We start from the raw sequence: 23195 nt of genomic DNA on the forward strand, positions 1-23195 counted from the left end.
ACAAGGCCAAGTCAACCTGTCATTGGCTACAGCAGAACAAAGTGAAGGTTCTGGTGTGGCCATCTGCTGACCTCAATCGGGAGATCTCAAGCATACAGTTCATGCTAGACAGCCCAGGTATTTACAGGAACTGGAAGCTTTTTGCCAGGAAGAATGGGCAGCTTTACCATCTGAAAAAATAAAGAACCTCATCCACAATTACGACTAAAGACTTCATGCTGTCATTGATGTTAGAGGGGGGCAATACACGGTATTAAGAAATGGGGTATCCAGACGAGCGGTGGATACCGCGTCTCTTTGATACACATTAACCCCTGACCACCACTGCAGCCCCTGGAGGACAGACATATATAGGTCGAGGTGTGCCCTCACCTGATTTCCACAGCAGGGACCCTTTATACGGAGCACATTAAGCCCCTGTGGCACCAGGACTGTGATCCTATTATGGGAACATTCTATGCCAGTACTAAGACTGCAACCCAATAAAGTCTACCATGTGCTATCTTTCTGCAGTTATACCTATTCTCTACACGTGAATTCTGATAGGACTAACTCCTTTACCGAACTCCAAAAACATTTTGAGGAGCTCATTACTCCAATCCCGTGTATATAATTTTACACCATATTCTTTCTGTGACAAGCAGTCGGACTGATGAAGGTCTTGATAAGACTGAAACGTTTACAGACTGCAAAAATAATAAAAAATCCTTTTGCAATGACATACTAAGTTGAGTACCAAGTTCTTTATTTTACTGCCCTTGTCTCAAGGCATCTTTTGTGACAGTGATCCCAGTAAAGCAGCTTCCCTAGAAGCCAGGACTGACAAGGAGTCAGTGTGTGGAATGGAGCTCCAGGAAGGTATCCTCAGACAAGGGGGTTGTAGTAAGGGCAGACAAGTATCTGCTATTGGAACAGACTGGTGGTGCCTTATTATGTTCCGTTGATGTTAAGTAATGGACTATTCATGGTGCAGTTTATGATGCCAAAATAAACCAAATAGACTGTTTCTGTGAGAAATCGTTCCTGTGCGCCTTAATCCTGTTGACAAGCGAGTGTCCCCCAACACGTACAGGGAGTGCTGCACTACAATATACCGTGGGTAAGGAAAGTATTCAGACCCCCTTTAAATTTTTCACTCTTTGTTTCATTGCAGCCATTGGGTAAATTCAAAAAAGTTTATTTTTTTCTCATTATTGTGCACTCTGCACCCCATCTTAACTGAAAAAAACATAAATGTAGAAATTTTTGCAAATTTATTAAAAAAGAAAAATTGAAATATCACATGGTCATAAGTATTCAGACCCTTTGCTCACAGACTCATTTAAGTCACATGCTGTCCATTTCCTTGTGATCCTCCTTGAGATGGTTCTACTCCTTCATTGGAGTCCAGCTGTGTTTAATTAAAGTGATAGGACTTGATTTGGAAAGGCAAACACCTATCTATATAAGACCTCACAGCGCACAGTGCATGTCAAACCAAATGAGAATCATGAGGTCAAAGGAACTGGCCAAGGAGCTCAGAGACGGAATTGTGGCTAGGCACAGATATGGCCAAGGTTACAACAGAATTTCTGCAGTACTCAGGTTCCAAAGAGCACAGTGGCCTCCATAATCCTTAAATAGAAGAAGTTTGGGACCACCAGAAGTCTTCCTAGACCTGGCCGTCAGCTTAACTGAGCAATCGTGGGAGAAGAGCTTTGGTGAGAGAGGTAAAGAAGAAACCCAAGATCACTGTGGCTGAGCTCCAGAGATGAAGTAGGGAGATGGGAGAAAGTTCCACAAAGTCAACTATCACTGCAGCCCTCCACCAGTTGGGCCTTTATGGCAGAGTGGCCCAACAGAAGCCTCTCCTCAGTGCAATACATATTAAAGCCCGCATAGAGTTTGCTAAAAACACATGAAGGACTCTCAGACAGGGCCGTATTTGCCACTAGGCACTTGAGGGCACGTGCCTAGGGCGGGGACAGGCGGGGGGGGCGGCACCTGAGCAAGTTTTTTTTTTTTCTCTTTTTTTTTTTTTTTTTATACCAGTCCTGTGCGACGCGTCCCTTCCTGAAGACAGGGGGCGGCAGAGCGGCAGCCAGAACACGTGGTGCTGGTGCCGACTCTCCCTACTCCCCCTGCTGAGACACAGTGACCCCCTGCTCACAGTCTGGTGCCTGCCCGGCCGGAATGTGAGTGACTGCTGAGGTGGAGGGGCGGCGCCCTGTGTCCCGACCCTGGGTCCTGTCCTGGACTCACATTGCTGGCCTGGAGGAATCGCAGTAGAGCAGTACATACACAGTGAGTAGTGTACTGTCTCTGCAATGGTCATCCTCCTTGCTCCTGCTCGCGCGCTGCCTGCTGCACGGCTGTCTGTGACTCACCTCACGGTGCTCACCCCTTCCCTCACATTCCTCAGCCTTATCTCTGCCTGTAGTGCCTGAGGCTGGAGGAGCCGTGCAAACACAGCAGCCCTGAATGTTTAATGTCTTTGATCTTTGCTCCCGGCAGACGGACCCAGAGAGTGAGTGGTGGGGGTGGGGTATAATACAGCCTCACTCACTCTATCTGGGTCCTGGGAGCAATCATTGCCAGTGCTGGTGTGCAGAGGTGTGTGTGTGTGTGTGTGTCTGTGCGTGCAAAGCTGTATGTGTGTGGGGCTGTATGTGCGTGTGTGCTGGCAGCGGAGCTGTATGTGCGCGGAGTTGTATGTATGTGTGTGTGTCTGTGTGTGTGCGGACCTCTGTGTGTGCGGAGCGAAGCTGTATGTGTGTGTCTGTGTGGTGCTGTGTGTGTGGGCAGCGGAGCTGTATGGGCATGTGTGTGCAGGCAGTGGAGCTGTATGGGCATGTGTGCACGGGCAGCGGAGCTGTATGTGTGTGTGCGCGGAGTTGTATGTATGTGTGCGTCTGTGTGTGTGCGGACTTCTGTGTGTGCGGAGCGGAGCTGTATGTGTGTGTCTGTGTGGTGCTGTGTGTGCGGGCAGCGGAGCTGTATGGGCATGTGTGCACGGGCAGCGAAGCTGTATGTGTGTGTGCGCGGAGTTGTATGTATGTGTGCGTCTGTGTGTGTGCGGACCTCTGTGTGTGCGGAGCGGAGCTGTATGTGTGTGTCTGTGTGGTGCTGTATGTGCGTGTGTGCGGGCAGCAGAGCTGTATGGGCATGTGTGCACGGGCAGCGGAGCTGTATGTGTGTGTGCGCGCGGAGTTGTATGTATGTATGTGTATGTATGTGTGTGTCTGTGTGGTGCTGTATGTGTGTGTGCGGCGCTCTGTGGGTGCGGAGCTGAATGTATGTGTGTGTCTGTGTGGTGCTGTATGTGTTTGTGTGTGCGGAGCTATATCTGTGTGGGGCTGTATGTGTTTGTGTGTGTGCGGGCAGCGGAGCTGTGTGTGTGTGTGTGGAGCTCTGTGTGTGCGGAGCTGTATGTATGTGTGTGTCTGTGCGGTGCTGTATGTGTGTGTGTGCGGAGCTGTATGTGTGTGGGTCTGTGTGTGTGTGCGGGCAGCGGAGCTATATGTGTGTGTGTGTGCGCGGGCAGCGGAGCTATATGTGTGTGTGTGCGCGGGCAGCGGAGCTGTATGTGTGTCTGTGCGGTGCTGTATGTGTGTGGGGCTGTATGTGTGTTTGTGCGGGCAGCGGAGCTGTATGTGTGTTTGTGTGCGGAGCTGTGTGTTTGTGTGCGGAGCTGGGTGTGTTTGTGTGTGGAGCTGTATGCATGTGTGTGTCTGCGGTGCTGTATGTGTGTGCAGAGCTGTATGTGTGTTTGTGCAGAGCTGTGTGTGTGGCGCTGTATGCTTGTGGAGCTGTATGTGTGTGTGTGTGTATGGCGCTGTATGTGTGTGGAGCTGTGTGTGTGTGCGGAGCTGTTAGTGGCAGTGTGTCGCCCCATCCCGGACCAACTTTTCACTATCGATACTGCCTATGCAGCATCAATAGTAAAAAGATATAATGTTAAAAATAATTAAAAAAATAAAAAATTGTGCTATTCTCACCTTCCGCCGTCCACTGATACGCGCGATGCTGCCGCCAGCTTCCGTTCCCAGTGATGCACGGAAGCTGGCGGCAGCATCGCGCGCATCGGGACAGCTTCGGTGGACGCCGGAGGGTGAGTATATAACTATTTTTTATTTTAATTATTTTTTTTAACAGGGATATGGTGCCCATACTGCTATATATTACGTGGGCTCTGTTATATTCTACGTGGGCTGTGTTAAATACTGCGTGGGCTGTGTTATATACTACGTGGGCTGTGGTATATACTGCCTGGCTGTGTTATATACTACGTGGGCTGTGTTATACACTGCGTGGGCTGTGTTATACACTGCGTGGGCTGTGTTATACACTGCGTGGGCTGTGTTATACACTGCGTGGGCTGTGTTATACACTGTGTGGGCTGTGTTATACACTGCGTGGGCTGTGTTATATACTGCGTGGGCTGTGTTATATACTGCGTGGGCTGTGTTATATACTGCGTGGGCTGTGTTATATACTGCGTGGGCTGTGTTATATACTGCGTGGGCTGTGTTAAATACTGCGTGGGCTGTGTTAAATACTGCGTGGGCTGTGTTATATACTGCGTGGGCTGTGTTATATACTGCGTGGGCTGTGTTAAATACTGCGTGGGCTGTGTTAAATACTGCGTGGGCTGTGGTATATACTACGTGGGCTGTGGTATATACTACGTGGGCTGTGGTATACACTGCCTGGCTGTGTTATACACTGCGTGGGCTGTGTTATACACTGCGTGGGCTGTGTTATACACTGCGTGGGCTGTGTTATATACTGCGTGGGCTGTGTTATATACTGCGTGGGCTGTGTTATATACTGCGTGGGCTGTGCTATATACTGCGTGGGCTGTGCTATATACTGCGTGGGCTGTGCTATATACTGCATGGGCTGTGTTATATACTGCGTGGGCTGTGCTATATACTGCATGGGCTGTGTTATATACTGCGTGGGCTGTGCTATATAATGCGTGGGCTGTGCTATATACTACGTGGCTCCTATATACTACGTGGCTGTGTTATATACTACATAATACAGCACTGAGGGGGTATAGAGCTGGAGTAACAGATCTACTCCCTTATTTGCATATGTATGCAAACCGATTTCAGATGAGTGGACTGAGCATGTAAAAATATTGCTGGAATTGTCTTTGAAAGCTACATGGGCATATACATAGATTTGGACCCCTTACCGATTCCATATGGGACTTGTGAACATGTGCAGCACTTGCGGTTTTACACTTACGATGAGACAAAAAAACACTGCTAGCAGCGTTTTTTTTCTGTTGCTGCAAGTACCGCATTTACCGGATCGCGGCAAAACTGCAAGTGCAGCACATGTCCGCAAGTCCCACAGGGAATGAGAGACCGAACGCAGTGTTGCAGTAAGAGATGCGTTACGTGGCAGATGCAGAAAAACTGCCGGATCTGCCACAAATGGGCTACTTTCACATCAGCGATTTTTACCAAGTCACTGCCGACAGTGTCTGCATTAGGCTACGTTCACATTTGCGTCGTGCGGCACAGTGTCGGCGACGCAACGTACAACGCATGCATAACGCATGCACAACGCAGCATTTTGTGACGCATGCGTTCATTTTTTGCATGATTTTTGCCGCAGAAAAAACTGCATCATGCAGCGTCCTCTGCGCCCTGACAGTTGCGCCAAAATGACGCATGCGTCACAAAACGCAAGACAACGCATGTCCATGCGCCCCCCATGTTAAATATAGGGGCGCATGACGCATATGTCGCCGCGGCTGCGCCCGATGCTGCGCCGCACAACGCTAATGTGAACGTAGCCTGAGTCATACTCACCAGTGGAGGAGGCAGCACGAAAAGTGCCTAGGGCAGCAGAAACTCTAAATACGGCCCTGCTCTCAGACTATGAGAAATAAGATTCCCTGGTCTGATGAGACGAAGATAGACCTTCTTGGTGATAATTCTAAGCGGTACGTGTGAAGAAAACCAGGCACTGCTCATCACCTGCCCAATACAATCCCAACGGTGAAAATGGTGGTGGCAGCATCATGCTATGGGGGTGATTTTCAGCTGCAAGGACAGGACGACTGGTTGCTATTGAAGGAAACATGAATGCGGACAAGTACAGAGATATCATGAAAACCTCTTCCAGAGTGCTCTGGACCTCAGACTTGGCTGAAGGTTCACCTTCCAACAAGACAGTGACCCTAAGTACACAGCTAAAATAACAAAGGAGTGGCTTCAGAACAACTCTGTGACCATTCTTGACTGGCCCAGCCAGAGCCCTGACCCAAACCCAATTGAGCATCTCTGGAGAGACCTGAAAATGGTTGTCCTCCAAAGTTTACCATCCAACCTGATGGAACTGGAGAGGATCTGCAAGGAAGAATGCAGAGGATCCAAAATCCAGGTGTGAAAAACGTTTTGCATCATTCCCAGGAAGACTCATGGCTGTACTATCTCAACAGGGTGATTCTACTCAATACTGAGCAAAGGGTCTGAATACTTATGACCATGTGATATTTCAGTTTTCCTTTTTTTTAATAAATTTGCAAACCTTTCTACATTTCTATTTTTCTTCAGTCAAGATGGGGTGCAGAGTGTACATTAATGAGAAAAAAAAACTTTTTTGAAGTTTCCAAATGGCAGCAATAAAACAAAGAGTGAAAAATTTGATGGGGTCTGAATACTTTCCGTATCCACTGTGTATATATATATATATATATATATATATATATATATATATATATATATATATATATATATATATATATACACAAAAACTTTGGAACTACAGTATTATACTCTATAAAATAATTACAAATAACTAAGTAATACTTGGTATAACACTTTGATATAACATATAATTACAGTTTTAGCCATTTCCTAAATCAAATCTTATTTCTCGGTCAAAAATGTCCTCAAACGCTCTATTTATCATTCCCATTTTTAAACTAGTAGATTCTTTGAAGGGTTCAGATAATTGAGTCTTCAGTTTACCCCCATGATGTCTCTCTCAGAAATCACCTGTTTCTGTCTGTCAAATTCTGTCATATGTCTTTTTACAGAGAGGTCTGAACTTTTAATTTTTAACTCTTTCTATGAAATTCTTTCTGTGGACTTTTGGATCATTTGATAGGGCTTATAACAAATGTGTAATTTTCTACGTATTTCATAGATTTGATTACAAGGATAACTCAATTTAGGAGAGTTTGATACTGGCTTCTTATAAAATTTTACCATGTCTGACTTTACAAAGTTAGCACAATTTATTTTCCTTTCACGAGTCTCATATTTTCTAGCAAAATCAAGGGATTACGCACATTCAAATAAAGAATCTTTTTATGATGCAATAACAAGAGATACAGAATTTAAGAATACAAATTTGTTTATAAAACTTTTTATCATTGACTGTGTTTTGACATTTTTAATGAGAGTTCTGTACAACCGTTGAGATATGGACATGAATGTAAATGTACATTCTTTCTGAAAAATCCTTAAAGGGAACCTGTCACCCCCAAAATTGAAGTTGAGCTAAGCCCAGGGGCTTATCTACAGCATTCTGTAATGTTGTAGAGAAGCCCCCGATGTATCCTGAAAAATGAGAAAAAGAGGTTAGATTATACTCACCCAGGGGCGGTCCCGCTGTGGTCCGGTCCGATGTGCGTCGCGGTCTGGGGCCTCCCATCTTCTTACGATGATGTCCTCTTCTTGTCTTCACGCTGCGGCTCCGCAGGCGTACTTTGTCTGCCCTTTTGAGGGCAGAGCAAAGTACTGCAGTGTGCAGGCCCCGGGAAAGGTCAGAGAGGCCTCTTAGTCCTTACTCGTAGATTCTGTCTGATCCTTATGACTTGAAAAAGTGGAATTCCTGACCCTTGGACAACAGATGTTTAGCAAAGCTCTTCTCTCTTCCCCCATATGCAAGTAGAAGGAAATCCACTCAAAATAGCACAAAAAATCAGGAATAGCTAGTTTGCCAATGTTAAAGATACTTATTTTGTATATTTATTGATTCAGGACTCTTTACCAGATGTGATACTGTAATGAAAATGTCATGATGTTTCTTATAAAAAATGTAGTGGTTTATTGGATTGTCCTCCAAATAGAATCATTGCAGCAAAACATAAAATTGGTGAAATAGTTATGAAGAGATTGTCTGTCCATGTCAAAGTTTGTTCCCCATCTTTCCTGGGATCCTGAATGGTCTGTCTGTGTCAATAGTATGGATATCATATGTCCAGCATTGCAAAACCTTGTGTTCATCTAGTGTCTGTGTAAAGTGAACCCCCTTCCTGTGGGTCACATGGTTATATATGTCCCACATAGCACGTGTGCTCTCTATATGGCCCCAATCACATCTTAGCATCTAAGTGTGAACTGTAATTGCCATGGACTACCCATGAGACTGTTCCTTATTTGTCCCAAGTTATAATTCCCGTTCCAGTTGTATGCCAAGCCCTGAAGGAACCATAAAGCCAAACCCCTGCACCTCGCGAATCGGGCAGTATCCCCAGGACCATGTTCTAGTTGCCCAGGTGCTGGAGGGCTTCCATCTGGAGATTGTGTCTACTGTACTTATTGTGAGCATCCTGGGCACTATAAGTATCAATGCTATAAGTTAAACGGGCCACCCCTGAGGCCAAGGGCTTCCCCTCGGGAGGTTAGTCCAAAGGCCCAGAGGGATCGTCACAATGGGTTTCTCCATATATAACCATATGGATTGATGATGTACCCTTAGAAACTTTATTAGACACTGGTTCACAAGTCACCACCATTGACCGCTGAACTTTTGAGAAGAATTGGGACTATGATATTCTGAATCCAGTGGGCAAAGCGAAGTTATGTGTAATTGCAAGCAATGGTCAATCTGTTCCCCAGCTAGGCTACTGGGAACCCATCATCTAAATTGGGGATCGTAAGTTACCAGGTCATGGTGTAGTTGTTACCGAGGCTAAGGGAGATACAACAGCAGTAGTGCTAGGCATGAATGTTATGCGACATGTGTTTCCTGAATTGCTCGCTGCCTTGCATGCTTCTCGCCCTTTTGCTTCTTCCCATTACAGGAAAATTGTTCAACGGACCATCAAAGTGCTCTGCGCCCAACAGAAGTTTGTCAACTGTAAAGGTGAGATCTGCCGTGTGCGTATCACCGACACATGGCCAGTTGCCCTGTCGGCCAACAGCGAGACTTTAGTCTGGTGCCAAGCCCAACCATGAATTAACAATAAAGACTATGAAGCGCTTCTCGACTCCATCCTAATTGAAGGACAGCCCCTTGTAAAAGCTGCCAGAGGCATCGTCACTGTCTCAAACGGTAGAGTACCAGTATGGCTAATCAATCTGAGTGATGCACCAATCGAGCTATACAAGTTTAATTCAGTCGCTCAACTGTACAGCCTTGACCCTGAAGACATCCTAGATGAGAAGACACTCGCTCATCAAAAGTTGATGAAAGCCGCTCCCAAATGCACTAATACACCCACTACCTTCTGGTGGAATGAACTTAATATCGGAGATGCTAACACTCCCATCAAACACATCTTGCAGAAGTATTCCAGGTACTCATTGAATATGGCCTGAAACTAAAACCATCAAAGTGCCATCTGCTCAAGCCAAACGTCAAATACCTGTGTCATGTTGTAAGTGCCAAAGGTATCCAGCCTGATCCTGACAAAATCTCAGTTAAGAAAGACTGGGTTACTCCAAGAACCTTGAAAGAAGTCAAGAGCTTCTAGGTTTTGTGGGCTGCTACCGCTGCTTCATCCCTCATTTTGCACAAATAGCAGAACACCTTACAGAACTGCTACGAGGTTGCCCTAGAGAACACTACGACAGAAGACTTACAATTGATTGGTCTGAGTGACAAGAAACTGCCTTTCAGATGCTGAAAAGGTTACTAACTTCCCCTCCAATTCTGGTGTATCCTGACTACTGCCACCCTTTCCGTCTCTATACGGATGCCATCTATCAAGGCCTCGGGGCGGTACTATCACAAGTCCAGAATGGCAAAGAGAGAGTCATTGCCTATGCCAGCCGAAGCTAGAGAGGAATGATAACAATTACAGCTCATTCAAGTTAGAGCTGCTAGCTCTTGTGTGGGCTGTCACCGAGAGGTTCAAAGATTACCTTGTGCCTACCCCTTCACCGTTTACATGGACAATAATCCCCTCGCTCACCTTAATACTGCACGGCTAGGTGCTCTGGAACAGAGATGGGCTTCAAGATTGGCGAGTTTCTGCTTTGACATTAAGTATCGCAGTGGCAAGATCAACATCAATGCATGCAGATGTGTTATCTTGTTTGCCCATAGGAGAAGAGCCTCTTGAGGAAGATCTGTGGGAGGATGTCGAGATGCCTCCCTTCTATCAAAGATTTGCTACACAGAATGCCATTGCTGCTACATAAACTGATGAAGTCTCTCAACCAAAACAGGATTTGTGCCAAGATCCATTGAGATGGCAAACCCTTCAAAATGAGTCTCGTGTCCTAGGAGAGATCTATGAATACCTGATTACTGGGAGAATACCTGCCCAAAGACGCAGACGATGTTGAGCTTAATCGTCTATGGAGACAGCGCAAAAGACTCTTCATTCAAAAGGGCTTCATCTTGCGCAATTCCCTGGACCCTGTTTCAGGTGAAAGATAACGTCAGATTCTAATCCCACGGCAGATGCCAGAATTGTTCTCGATGCCTACCACGACCAGTCTGGGCACTTTGGCATACACAAAACTGAAGCCACCATATGCCAACGCTTCTATTGGATTGGGATGCGCTCAAACATAGGGAATTGGTGTAGTGCATGTCCAGCTTGCAACCTCACTAAAGCTGGCAAGATGCCAGAGCTCCTCTTCATCCAATCAATTCCCAGAAACCGAACAAACTAGTTGTTCTTGATCACGTGAAGCTAGCTCCAACTCGTTTGGGCTACACGTATGCCCTTACCATGGTGGACCACTATACTAAGTGGGTTGCTGTTATACCGGTGAAAGATCTTACAGCTCGGACTACAGCTATCACCTTCTACCACGAATATGTGAGACATTACGGTTGCCCTGAAGCAGTCCTCACAGACCGTGGACCTGCCTTTGAGTCCCAGCTATTTCAAGAACTCTGCCAGTGCCATGGGTGCAAGAAGCTAAGAACCATTGCCTATCATCTACAAAGGAATGGCTTTTGTGAGAAAGTCAACCAGACCTTCATCAATATGCTGCGAACAGCATTTGTTACCAAACAAGCTGAATGGCCTCAACTACTTGATGAGTTAGTGGAAACCTACAACAATACTGTCCACTGTTCTACCAGCTACATGTCATATTACTTGATGTTTGGAAGACAAGGTCAACTCCCAAAAGATCATGCTTCGGGAATCCAGGTTCCTGATGTGATTAATTCCCTGCCTAAAACTGATTAGGTCTCAGAGCATCAGCGAAGAATACATGAAGCCCAGCAGATCGCTGTTCACCGCATGGGTGAAGCTCACCGTCGGCAGGAAGAGAGCTACAATCAAAAAGCTAATGCTTCCCCACTTCACTTTGGAGACAAAGTATGGCTAAAGAAGTGCCACCATACAGGGAAACTCGATTCACTCTGGGAAACAGAGCCCTACACAATTACAGCTATCATATATCCAGAGTCCGATGTATATGAAGTGAAGAAACCCGGAATGGACCCAAAGATGGGGCACAGAAGCCACATGAAGTTATGTACCAAAGAGGATCTACTGGTGATGTCCTCACCTCCTCCACAAGTCATGCCGGTCTACACACCAATTCCAAGCTTGGAGCCACCACACAGACAACCCACAGAGGAAGAGTCACCTTTCAACTATCAATTTATCCTCCCGTGCTATCAATATGCCCCATCTCGATTCCTGCTCGTTGTTGTTCCTTTGCCAATCCCATCTGAACCAGCAGACTGTTTCATTCCTGCTCAAGAGGAAGATCAAAGGTTGAGGCATTCAGAGCGAAGCACAAAGGAAACACTTCCAGCCCGCTATAGAGACTAAAAAAATATCCTTTAACGTTTCTGCCTCTGCACCTGGGTAATACCATGCACTTTGCTTATTATTTGCATTATTTTCATACGCAGCCATGGACTTATTATGTACTGTTTGTTGCCACTAAATTGCCTTACCATAGCCTTTCATATGGACGATAGTATATTGCGGAAAGAGTCTCTATTCCACACAGGCTCTTCCACCTTCATGTTTTGCAGTTGTTTAATGTATATTGTTCTCCCATATATCTGAGTATGCTTGCCTTGGTGTTGCTTTACATTACCTGTATATTTCCTTCTTTAGTAGACTTCCACTCGTGCAGTCACCGAGGATGGCTTATCTTCAGAGGGGAAGTATGTAGTGACTCAATCCAGAGTATGTCCTTCCCTTTAAGTAATCCCGGATTGTGAGTAGCTTCTGTACACTACAGCTCACTTTCTAACTGCCCCTCTACATTATCCCCTGCATTTGTGAGCTGTAATTCTCCATTTCTAGTCATCTCCATTTTAGATGCAATGCATTTCTCATTTGCTGTGTTCTGGGGCCATCTAATGGTGAAAGTGTACAATGATGCATAATTATTGTTTTGTAAGGATCTGAGATGGGAATTCGGTGTCCTATTGGCCAGCTCCTAGTCACATAGTCAATAGGAGGAGCTGTTTTCCAGGCAAGTCTAGAATTTTCTTTAGTCTGAGGGATGCCTTCAGGGAGAGCAGAATACACATGGAGGATTTTCACTACAAGATCTCCTACAGGCCTAAGAGCCTGGGTTCCCTCTCTAACCTGTACAGACATCATTCTAAAGTCTTTCTGACTGGATTCACCACAGTTATTACATTCCCCTATAAGTACTTGTGCACGTGCCGTGACACACTGTGGAGTTTACCCCGAGTACAGGTCTGTAACCTCTAATTGCTGCGTCTACCTCCTTCTGTAAACTACCAAAAGACACTGTCCAGTGCTCTGAAAGCTCCAGACCTCAATCACATCTCTAAATGTGAACTGTAATTGCTATGAACTACCCATGAGAGACTGTTCCTTATTTGTCCCAAGTTATAATTCCTGTTCCTGCTGAAGTAAAAGCAGCTGTTATCCCCGAGACCGGTGTGTGTCATAATTCCTTTGGCTACGGACCCCGTGTGGGAGTGGATAGCAGGGAACGTTCGGCCTGGTCATTACATACTCAATTATGAGAAAGATTTTTTTCTTGCTAAAAGGGTGTCTTATAGGCTAGAAAATATGGTAAGTTCTAAAGTAAATTCCCTTTCTCACCATTTCAGCGGTGTCGGCATTAGAGTTTCCGGGGCTCATGTGAGGTTGTTATGTCATGGGAGCCCTGCTCCCAATCTGAGCTGGCATCACTGTCCACACAAATTGAACATTACAAGGAAGTCAGTGAGCAGCCACCTCCCTGGCTTCCTGTTGATGTTCAATATGTCCAAAGGTGGGAACAGTGAAGCTGGCGCTGATTGTGCACAGGGCTCGTGTGATGTAACAACCTCATGTGAGCCCCGGGAATACAAGTCCAGGCTCCGCTTAAACGACACCAGCACTGGAGCTAAGTATGAGTGTTTTTATTTTAATGAGGCCAAACATGAGGAATGACAAGGGGTAGTCCTAGTAGTGAACAACCCCTTTAAGGCTGCCATCACACTAGCAGTATTTGCTCAGTATTTTACATCAGTATCTGTAAGCCAAAACCAGGAGTGGAACAATCAGAGGAAAAGTATAATAGAAACATATGCACCACTTCTCCATTTATCACCCACTCCTGGTTTTGGCTTACAAATACTGACGTAAAATACTGAGCAAATACTGCCAGTGTGACGGCAACCTAAGAAGATACAATTTTAGGTTAAAACATTTCTAACATTCTGAACATAAAAAGACTTCTCCCCTGTATGGCTTCTCTGATGCTTATTAAAGGGAAACTTTCACCAGCAATAACGCTGTTAACCTGCAGATACGGGCTTAATCTTCAGTTCAATAGTGTTACTAATCCAAAAATCCAAACTTGAAAAAGTGGCAAACTTGAAAAAGTGGCTTACTTAATATCAAAATCTCACACCTAAAATAGCCGCATAGCAGTTGCTCCCACCATCTGGCTATAGTCCATACAAAACAAAAGACACAAGTTGTTTTTCTACATGATTTATTCAAAAATCCAACATATACAGTAGTGAAAATAAGTGTTTAATACACTGCAGATTTTGCAAGTTTTCCCACCTACTAAGAATAGAAAGGGCTGTAATTTTTATTACACTTCAACTGTGAGAGACAGAATCTGAAAAAAAAACAAACAGAAAATCACATAGTGTGATTTTTAAATAGTTAAATAGTATTTTATTGCATGAAATAAGTATTTGATTTCCTACCAACCAGCAAGAATTCTGGCTCCCACAGACCTGTTAGTTTTTCTTTAAGAAGCCCTCCTACTCTGCACTCATTAGCTTGGTGAGAGGACAACAACTGTTGGCACAATTATTAGAAAATGGGAGAAACACAACATGACAGTCAATCTTCCTCGGTCTGGGGCTCTATGCAAGATCTCACCTCGTGGGGTAAGGATGATTCTGAGAAAGATCAGGAATCCATCCAGAACTACACAGGAGGACCTTGTCAATGACCTGAAGAAAGCTGAGACCGCAGTCTCAAATATTACAGTTAGGTCCCTATACTCACGCCAGCACAAGTCCTAGCCCATTGGAAGTTCACCAATGACCATCTGGATGATCCATAGTAGGTATAGGAGAAGTTTATGTGGTTAGATGAGACCAAAATAAAACTTTTTGGCCTCAACTCCACTTGCTGAGTTTGGAGACAGAAGGAGGATTAGTACAACCCAAAAAACACTGTCCCAAGCTTTATAGGGAACCTGTCACCCCCAAAATCGAGGGTGAGCTAAGCCCACCAGCATCAGGGGCTTATCTACAGCATTTTGTAATGCTGTAGAAAAGCCCCAGATGTATCCTAAAAGATGAGAAAAAGAGGTTAAATTATACTCACCTGGGCGGGCTGTCCGATCCGGTGGGCGTCGCGGTCCGGTCTGGGGCCTCCCATCTTCATAGGATGACGTCCTCTTCTAGTCTTCACGCTGTGGCTCCGGCGTACTTTGTCTGCCCTGTTGAGGGCAGAGCAAAGTACTGCAGTGCGCAGGCACCGGGAAAGGTCAGAGAGGCCCAGCACCTGCGCACTGCAGTACTTTGCTCTGCCCTCAACAGGGCAGACAAAGTACGCCGGAGCCGGAGCCTGAAGACTAGAAGAGGACGTCATCTGATGAAGATGGGAGGCGCTGGACCGGACCGCGACACCCATCGGAGCGGACCTCAGTGGGGAACGCCCCTGGGTGAGTATAATCTAACCTCTATTTATCTTTTAGGATACATCGGGGGCTTATCTACAGCATTACAGAATGCTGTAGATAAACCCCTGATGCTGGTGGGATTAGCTCACCCTCGATTTTGGGGGTGACAGGTTCCTTTTAAGCATGGTGGGGTAAATATATTTTAGGGGTGCTTTTCTGCAAAAGTTAAGTAAGCTACCCACTTGCAGACAGATTCTGGGTGTGGGTGATCTCTTTGCAGACTTGCACTTCCATAGTTTGAGCACGAAAGCAGAGATACTGACCAATGGTGAGGGATTTACACATGCGGCGACATTTTGGGGTGCCTTTCCCTTTCTCAAGCCTCATTACTAACTTGCCCAGTTGCTGCATGCAGCTGAACACTTCTGGGAAAAATGTACATTATTATCACCGGCAGCATTCGGCTTCAGTCAGAGGGGCGGCGCTAGCGCTGATTCAGTCACCTCTCTGAGTACACAGAGCAGTGGCTATAACTGCACCAAGACACTGACTGGCCACCGGTTCCAATGCAGAGCCAGTGTCAGGCAGGCCGGGGGCACGGTTAAAGCCTCAGAGTGGCGAATGAAACCGCACCAGCAACGCCCCTTTCACTAAAACTGAATGCTGCTAAGAGGAATAAAGTTCATTTCCCCAGCAGCGTTCGGCTATCTATAGGCACTAATCAAGTTAGTAATGCAATTAGCCTGCAGATTGCGCTCCTATCTGCAGGTTAATAGCATTTTGCTGGTGACAGGTTCCCTTTTAAGAGTTGATTTCCAAGCAAAACATTTCCCACATTAAGAACATGAAAAAGGCTTTTCCCCTGTGTGACTGCTCTGGTGACGAAGAAGAGATGATTTCTTCACAAAATATTTTCCACATTCTGAACAGAAAAAAGGCTTTTCCCCTGTGTGGGTTCTCTGGTGGCCATCAAGATACGCTTTCCGGGTAAAACTTTTTCCACATTCTGAACAGGTGAAAGGCTTCTCACCCGTGTGGGATCTCTGGTGGCCATCAAGATACGATTTCCGGGTAAAACATTTCCCACATTCTGAACAGATAAAAGGCTTCTCCCCTGTGTGGGTTCTCTGGTGCTTAACAAAATCTGATTTCTCGTTAAAACATTTCCCACATTCTGAGCATGAGAATGGCTTCTCCCCTGTATGGGTTCTCTGGTGTCTATCAAGATGAGCTTTCCGGTTAAAACGTTTCCCACATTCTGAACATAAAAAAGGCTTCTTCCCTGTGTGGGTTCTCTGGTGGCCATCAAGATACGCTTTCAGGTTAAAACATTTCCCACATTCTGAACATGAAAAAGGCTTCTCCCCGGTGTGGGTTCTTTGGTGTATAATAACAGATGATTTCCAGATAAAACATTTCCCACATTCTGAACATGAAAAAGGCTTCTCCCCTGTGTGGCTTCTCAGGTGACCATCAAGAAGCTTTTTCCGGATAAAACATTTCTTACATTCTGAACATGAAAAAGGCTTCTCACCGGTGTGGGTTCTTTGGTGTATAATAACATCTGATTTACTTTTAAAACATTTCCCACATTCTGAACATGAAAAAGGCTTCTCCCCTGTGTGGGTTCTCTGGTGGCTATCAAGATGCGCTTTCCGGCTAAAACATTTCAGACATTCTGAACATGAGAAAAGCTTCTCCCCTGTGTGAATTTTCTGATGTCTGTTAAAACCTGATTGGTCTGTATAACTTTTCCCACATTCTGAACATGAGAATGGCTTCTCCCCTGTGTGGGTTCTCTTGTGTCTATCAAGATGAGCTTTCTGGTTAAAACATTTCCCACATTCTGAACATGAAAAAGGCTTCTTCCCTGTGTGAGTTCTCTTGTGACTAACAAGACTTGATTTTCTGTTAAAAAATTTCCTACAAATGGAACAAGAAAATCTATTCTCCGCTGTGTGAATTTTTTGATGTTTAAGAAAACACTTTTTGAGGGGAAAACTGTTTCCATGTTCTGAATGTGAAAATGGCTTCTTTCCTTTAGGACCAGTTCGTTTTTTAATGCTTATTTTGTGAGTTTGATTTTCCTTAGCAGTCGGTAATGAATCAGAAGACATGACTTGTTTCAAAGGATCAGATGATTGATCTTTGCTATGAACGGATGATGGTATATCTGGAGTAATGGCATTCACTTCAATAGAATCCTGTTTGATCTCAAAATCATCTGATTTTAAAATTGAAGATGTCAGCTGTCCCTCTAATCTCCTGGTACAGTCATCTGCCAAGAATAAAACAAATTATTATTTATGAGTAAGATCCTTGAATTTTAATTTTTTTTACCATGTCTACTTAAATTGTCTGTAAAAATGGCAAGTTATGTAAAAAAAAATATTGAATTCACAAGACAATGGCAGTTCACAGTCTAACAAAAAAAAACCTCATAGCATGAACCAGTAGAGCGTGGTGTTCAATTGTTTGTTCATTCTGCCTCACAAATATGGAATAAAAAGCCACTAAACAATGTTATGTAGGTTAAAATAATACCAATAAAAACTTCTATTCATCTCACAAAAAACAAGTCCCCACTCAGGTCCATCATTTGTCAATGGAAAGGCTCTAAGGCTCTTGAAAAGCAAAAAGGCTTCCATAACCCAATCCAGCAACATCCGCTCTCCCATAGTAAAATCTCCCCCTCGCTTCCATGTATTAGGAATTACTATTGAGAGAAGATCCCACTTAATTTATGGTGTGTCTCCTGGAGCACAATCTGGGCACTATATGTGGGGAATAAAATAGCAAATGTGCAATTTTCACACTTCAACTGCTAATTTATGGAAAGTGCCTGCAGAGTCAAAATAGTCACTGCTCCTATAGATTAATTCACTGAGGGTTTTATTTTCAAAAATGGAGTCACTTTATGGAGATTTCAACTGCTCTGATTTTCTGCCATTTTGGAATATTAGAGCTTCTGCAAATGGTGTGCAACATCTTCTCTGGAATTGCTCCAGCGACATCTGCTTCTGTCACTAGACGTGGTGTCAAAGATACACAGCTGGGGGGTCACGCAGATCCACCCGCTGTTATCACTTCATTAACGGAATGCAAGTCCACTGCCTCTAATCGTCAGGAAAGTAAGAAATTGACCAATGATTGATGGACGAGACCGCAGCCGCTTTCACTACTAGGCCGATTATTAGGTGTCTAACAGGCAGCATGCGATATATACACCCATGATTCCAAAGCATAAATTATATGTAAATACCCCGTATGGTCATTTACAACTTCGCAGAAACGACTCACTGCCACCACCAATCATTTATACAGGCCGATTGGACAGCCACTGCAGAAACAGTATGGCTTTGGGGTGCTGTTTACAGAGCAAAGTCAACAGACCTATAGAATGTTATTTTTAATCCAGAAAGATAGGCAGTGTTTATAAAAAATATACAAAATGGCAACAAAACAATACAATGTATACAATTACATAAAAGGGATAAAAGAAGAAAATTACTAAATTTAGTCACAGAAATGGCTCAGAGCTTAGCGAAGCACTTTGATTGGGAATTGGATAGAACCTGCACAGCAAACTACATCTTCCCAGGTACTGACAATAACCCAGACCAAGGATCTGCTTTTTATTAGCTCCTAAGTTTCACCCATACACTTCACCTTGATGTGGGGTGGTTTGTGAAATGTTTTCAGTTTTGGAATTTTAGGATATCCCCAACTTACAAGATATATTAGCCTCTAAAGATCACAGGCGCCAGATATTGCAACATATCTTTATTATGATTTTACATACACATAGAGCCAAATATGACGTGGTTCACACCATCTATCAGATCGTTATTCAATTGGAGGGATTCTAGTGATGTGAATTAATGCATCACGTCATTCTCTTCATTATGAAAATCTGTATCTCATGCATATCAGATTGGTACCAACCTAATATTCCTATCTGAACCCTGGAGCCGGGTTGGCTATAATCTGTGATGTGTGAATAGTAGTTCTGTGCTTGAGAAAGCACAATTCTCCTCAAGTAAACACCTTCTTTTGGTATTTCTTTTACCCTAGAAGACATTTCCTGTTTAATTACCTGTACACTACAGGGGTCCTCTGCTTCAAAAAAGTTAAAGCGTTCTCTCTCTTTCCCATATGTTCCATTGTGAAGTCTTACTTACAAAAGGAGTTTAAATTGTCAGTTGTGATGAATGAGCATGCTCGGTAATGCTCGGTGCTCGCCTAAGCATCGCAGTGCTCGCGATGCTCGGTGAGCATTTCCGAGGTTGCTCGGCGGGAGTTTTGGTCACCGCCCTGCATGTTTGGCGCTCATTTTGGAGTGCCAATCAACATGCAGGCATTGTCTGCCACGCACTGTAATGTCGCAGCCATGTTGGTGTGGCATTACAGTGATTGGTTGGGCGCAAAGCGCCATTAGGTCTATGTCAGACCTGGCGCTGCCCTACTGACACACTCAGCTCTGGAATCACCAGTGTAGGGAGAGTTGCTGCAGAGATAGGGACAGAATAGGTGGGGTATCAGTTAGTGTGGGTATACCATTATTGAATACACAAATCCAGCTAAACCAACAGTCCTTCTGAGGACTAATTAAGGGGTATATAGATATCAGTGCAAGGTAGGCAGGCAGTGTATGTGGGTATATAGATATCAGTGCTAGGCAGGCAGGCATTGTATGTGGCATACTTTATTGCATACAGCAAGAGGATCCATTCCTTTACTGGCTGCTGCTGCCTATTACAGTTATTAACCGTATATACATAGACCCATATATCAGTGGCCATGAATAATTTTTTTTGCATCTTAATCTTGATTATTTTATTTAAAAGCAATCCAGAGCACACGGCTTTTTATCTCCATTTGTTGTTGGTACTGCAGAATACAGCCAGATCCTTTCCATAGTACAGCATTAAAATACAGCTATTTTAACCCCTTCACCCCCAAGGGTGGTTTGCACGTTATTGACCGGGCCAATTTTTACAATTCTGACCACTGTCCCTTTAGGAGGTTATAACTCTGGAACGCTTCAACGGATCTTGGCGATTCTGACATTGTTTTCTTGTGACATATTGTACTTCATGATAGTGGTAAAATTTCTTCGATATAACTTGCGTTTATTTGTGAAAAAAACGGAAATTTGGCGAAAATTTTGAAAATTTTGCAATTTTCCAACTTTGAATTTTTATGCCCTTAAATCACAGACATATGTCACGCAAAATACTTAATAAGTAACATTTCCCACATGTCTACTTTACATCAGCACAATTTTGGAACCAAAATTTTTTTTTGTTAGGGAGTTATAAGGGTTAAAAGTTGACCAGAAATTTCTCATTTTTACAACACCATTTTTTTTTAGGGACCACATCTCATTTGAAGTCATTTTGAGGGGTCTGTATGATAGAAAATACCCAAGTGTGACACCATTCTAAAAACTGCACCCCTCAAGGTGCTCAAAACCACACTCAAGAAGTTTATTAACCCTTCAGGTGTTTCACAGGAATTTTTGGAATGTTTAAATAAAAATGAACATTTAATTTTTTTTCACACAAAATTTATTTCAGCTCCAATTTGTTTTATTTTACCAAGGGTAACAGGAGAAAATAGACTGCAAAAGTTGTTGTACAATTTGTCCTGAGTACGCTGATACCCCATATGTGGGTGTAAACCATTGTTTGGGGGCATGGCAGAGCTTGGAAGGGAAGGAGCGCCATTTGACTTTTCAATGCAAAATTTACTGGAATTGAGATGGGACGCCATGTTGCGTTTGGAGAGCCCCTGATGTGCCTAAACATTGAAACCCCCTACAAGTGACACCATTTTGGAAAGTAGACCCCCTAAGGAACTTATCTAGATGTGTGGTGAGCACTTTGACCCACCAAGTGCTTCACAGAAGTTTATAATGCAGAGCCGTAAAAATAAAAAATCATATTTTTTCACAAAAATGATCTTTTCGCCCCCAATTTTTTATTTTCCCAAGGGTAAGAGAAGAAATTGGTCCCCAAAAAATGTTGTGCAATTTGTCCTGAGTACGCAGATACCCCATATGTTGGGGTAAACCACTGTTTGGGCGCATGGCAGAGCTTGGAAGGGAAGGAGCGCCATTTGACTTTTCAATGCAAAATTGACTGGAATTGAGATGGGACGCCATGTTGCGTTTGGAGAGCCCCTGATGTGCCTAAACATTGAAACCCCCTACAAGTGACACCATTTTGGAAAGTAGACCCCCTAAGGAACTTATCTAGATGTGTGGTGAGCACTTTGACCCACCAAGTGCTTCACAGAAGTTTATAATGCAGAGCCGTAAAAATAAAAAATCATATTTTTTCACAAAAATGATCTTTTCGCCCCCAATTTTTTATTTTCCCAAGGGTAAGAGAAGAAATTGGTCCCCAAAAAATGTTGTGCAATTTGTCCTGAGTACGCAGATACCCCATATGTTGGGGTAAACCACTGTTTGGGCGCATGGCAGAGCTCGGAAGTGAAGGAGCGCCATTTGACTTTTCAATGCAAAATTGACTGGAATTGAGATGGGACGCCATGTTGCGTTTGGAGAGCCCCTGATGTGCCTAAACATTGAAACCTCCTACAAGTGACACCATTTTGGAAAGTAGACCCCCTAAGGAACTTATCTAGATGTGTGGTGAGCACTTTGACCCACCAAGTGCTTCACAGAAGTTTATAATGCAGAGCCGTAAAAATAAAAAATCATATTTTTTCACAAAAATGATCTTTTCGCCCCCAATTTTTTATTTTCCCAAGGGTAAGAGAAGAAATTGGTCCCCAAAAAATGTTGTGCAATTTGTCCTGAGTACGCTGATACCCCACATGTTGGGGTAAACCACTGTTTGGGCGCATGGCAGAGCTTGGAAGGGAAGGAGCGCCATTTGACTTTTCAATGCAAAATTGACTGGAATTGAGATGGGACGCCATGTTGCGTTTGGAGAGCCCCTGATGTGCCTAAACATTGAAACCCCCCACAAATGACACCATTTTGGAAATTAGACCCCCTAAGGAACTTATCTAGATGTGTTTTGAGAGCTTTGCACCCCCAAGTGTTTCACTACAGATTATAACGCAGAGCCGTGAAAATAAAAATTCTTTTTTTTTTTCACAAAAATGATTTTTTAGCCCCCAGCTTTGTATTTTTACAAGGGTAACAGAATAAATTGGACCCTACAAGTTGTTGTCCAATTTGTCCTGAGTACGCTGATACCCCCTATGTGGGGGGTAACCACTGTTTGGGCACATGACAGAGCTCGGAAGGGAAGGAGCGCCATTTGGAATGCAGACTTAAATGGATTGGTCTGCAGGCGTCACGTTGCATTTGCAGAGCCCCTGATGTACCCAAACAGTACAAACCCCCCACAAGTGACCCCATATTGGAAACTAGACCTCCCAAGGAACTTATCTAGATGTGTTGTGAGAACTTTGAACCCCCAAGTGTTTCACTACAGTTTGTAACGCAAAGCCGTGAAAATAAAAATTCTTTTTTTTTTCACAAAAATGATTTTTTAGCCCCCAGCTTTGTATTTTTACAAGGGTAACAGAATAAATTGGACCCTACAAGTTGTTGTCCAATTTGTCCTGAGTACGCTGATACCCCCTATGTGGGGGGTAACCACTGTTTGGGCACATGACAGAGCTCGGAAGGGAAGGAGCGCCATTTGGAATGCAGACTTAAATGGATTGGTCTGCAGGCGTCACGTTGCATTTGCAGAGCCCCTGATGTACCCAAACAGTACAAACCCCCCACAAGTGACCCCATATTGGAAACTAGACCTCCCAAGGAACTTATCTAGATGTGTTGTGAGAACTTTGAACCCCCAAGTGTTTCACTAGAGTTTGTAACGCAAAGCCGTGAAAATAAAAATTCTTTTTTTTTTCACAAAAATGATTTTTTAGCCC

The 23195-nt window shown here is 44.1% G+C and overlaps 2 protein-coding genes across 2 annotated transcripts in view; one reads left to right on the plus strand and one right to left on the minus strand.

Annotated features, from left to right (window-relative positions):
• LOC143766340 (uncharacterized) overlaps positions 1 to 23195 on the plus strand; it is a 393805-nt gene that overhangs the window by 99661 nt on the left and 270949 nt on the right. The gene's annotated exons all lie outside the window — the stretch shown is intronic.
• The window catches only part of LOC143766346 (uncharacterized), a 39348-nt gene continuing 31539 nt past the window's right edge, over positions 15387 to 23195 (minus strand). Inside the window, exon 7 of the mRNA XM_077253965.1 lies at positions 15387 to 17550. Within this exon, the coding sequence (XP_077110080.1) occupies positions 16109 to 17550 (1442 nt within the window). The 3' untranslated portion in view covers positions 15387 to 16108. The remainder of the gene's footprint in view (positions 17551 to 23195) is intronic.

This window comes from Ranitomeya variabilis, chromosome 4, assembly GCF_051348905.1.
Source record: "Ranitomeya variabilis isolate aRanVar5 chromosome 4, aRanVar5.hap1, whole genome shotgun sequence".
Classification (NCBI taxonomy): Eukaryota; Metazoa; Chordata; class Amphibia; order Anura; family Dendrobatidae; genus Ranitomeya; species Ranitomeya variabilis.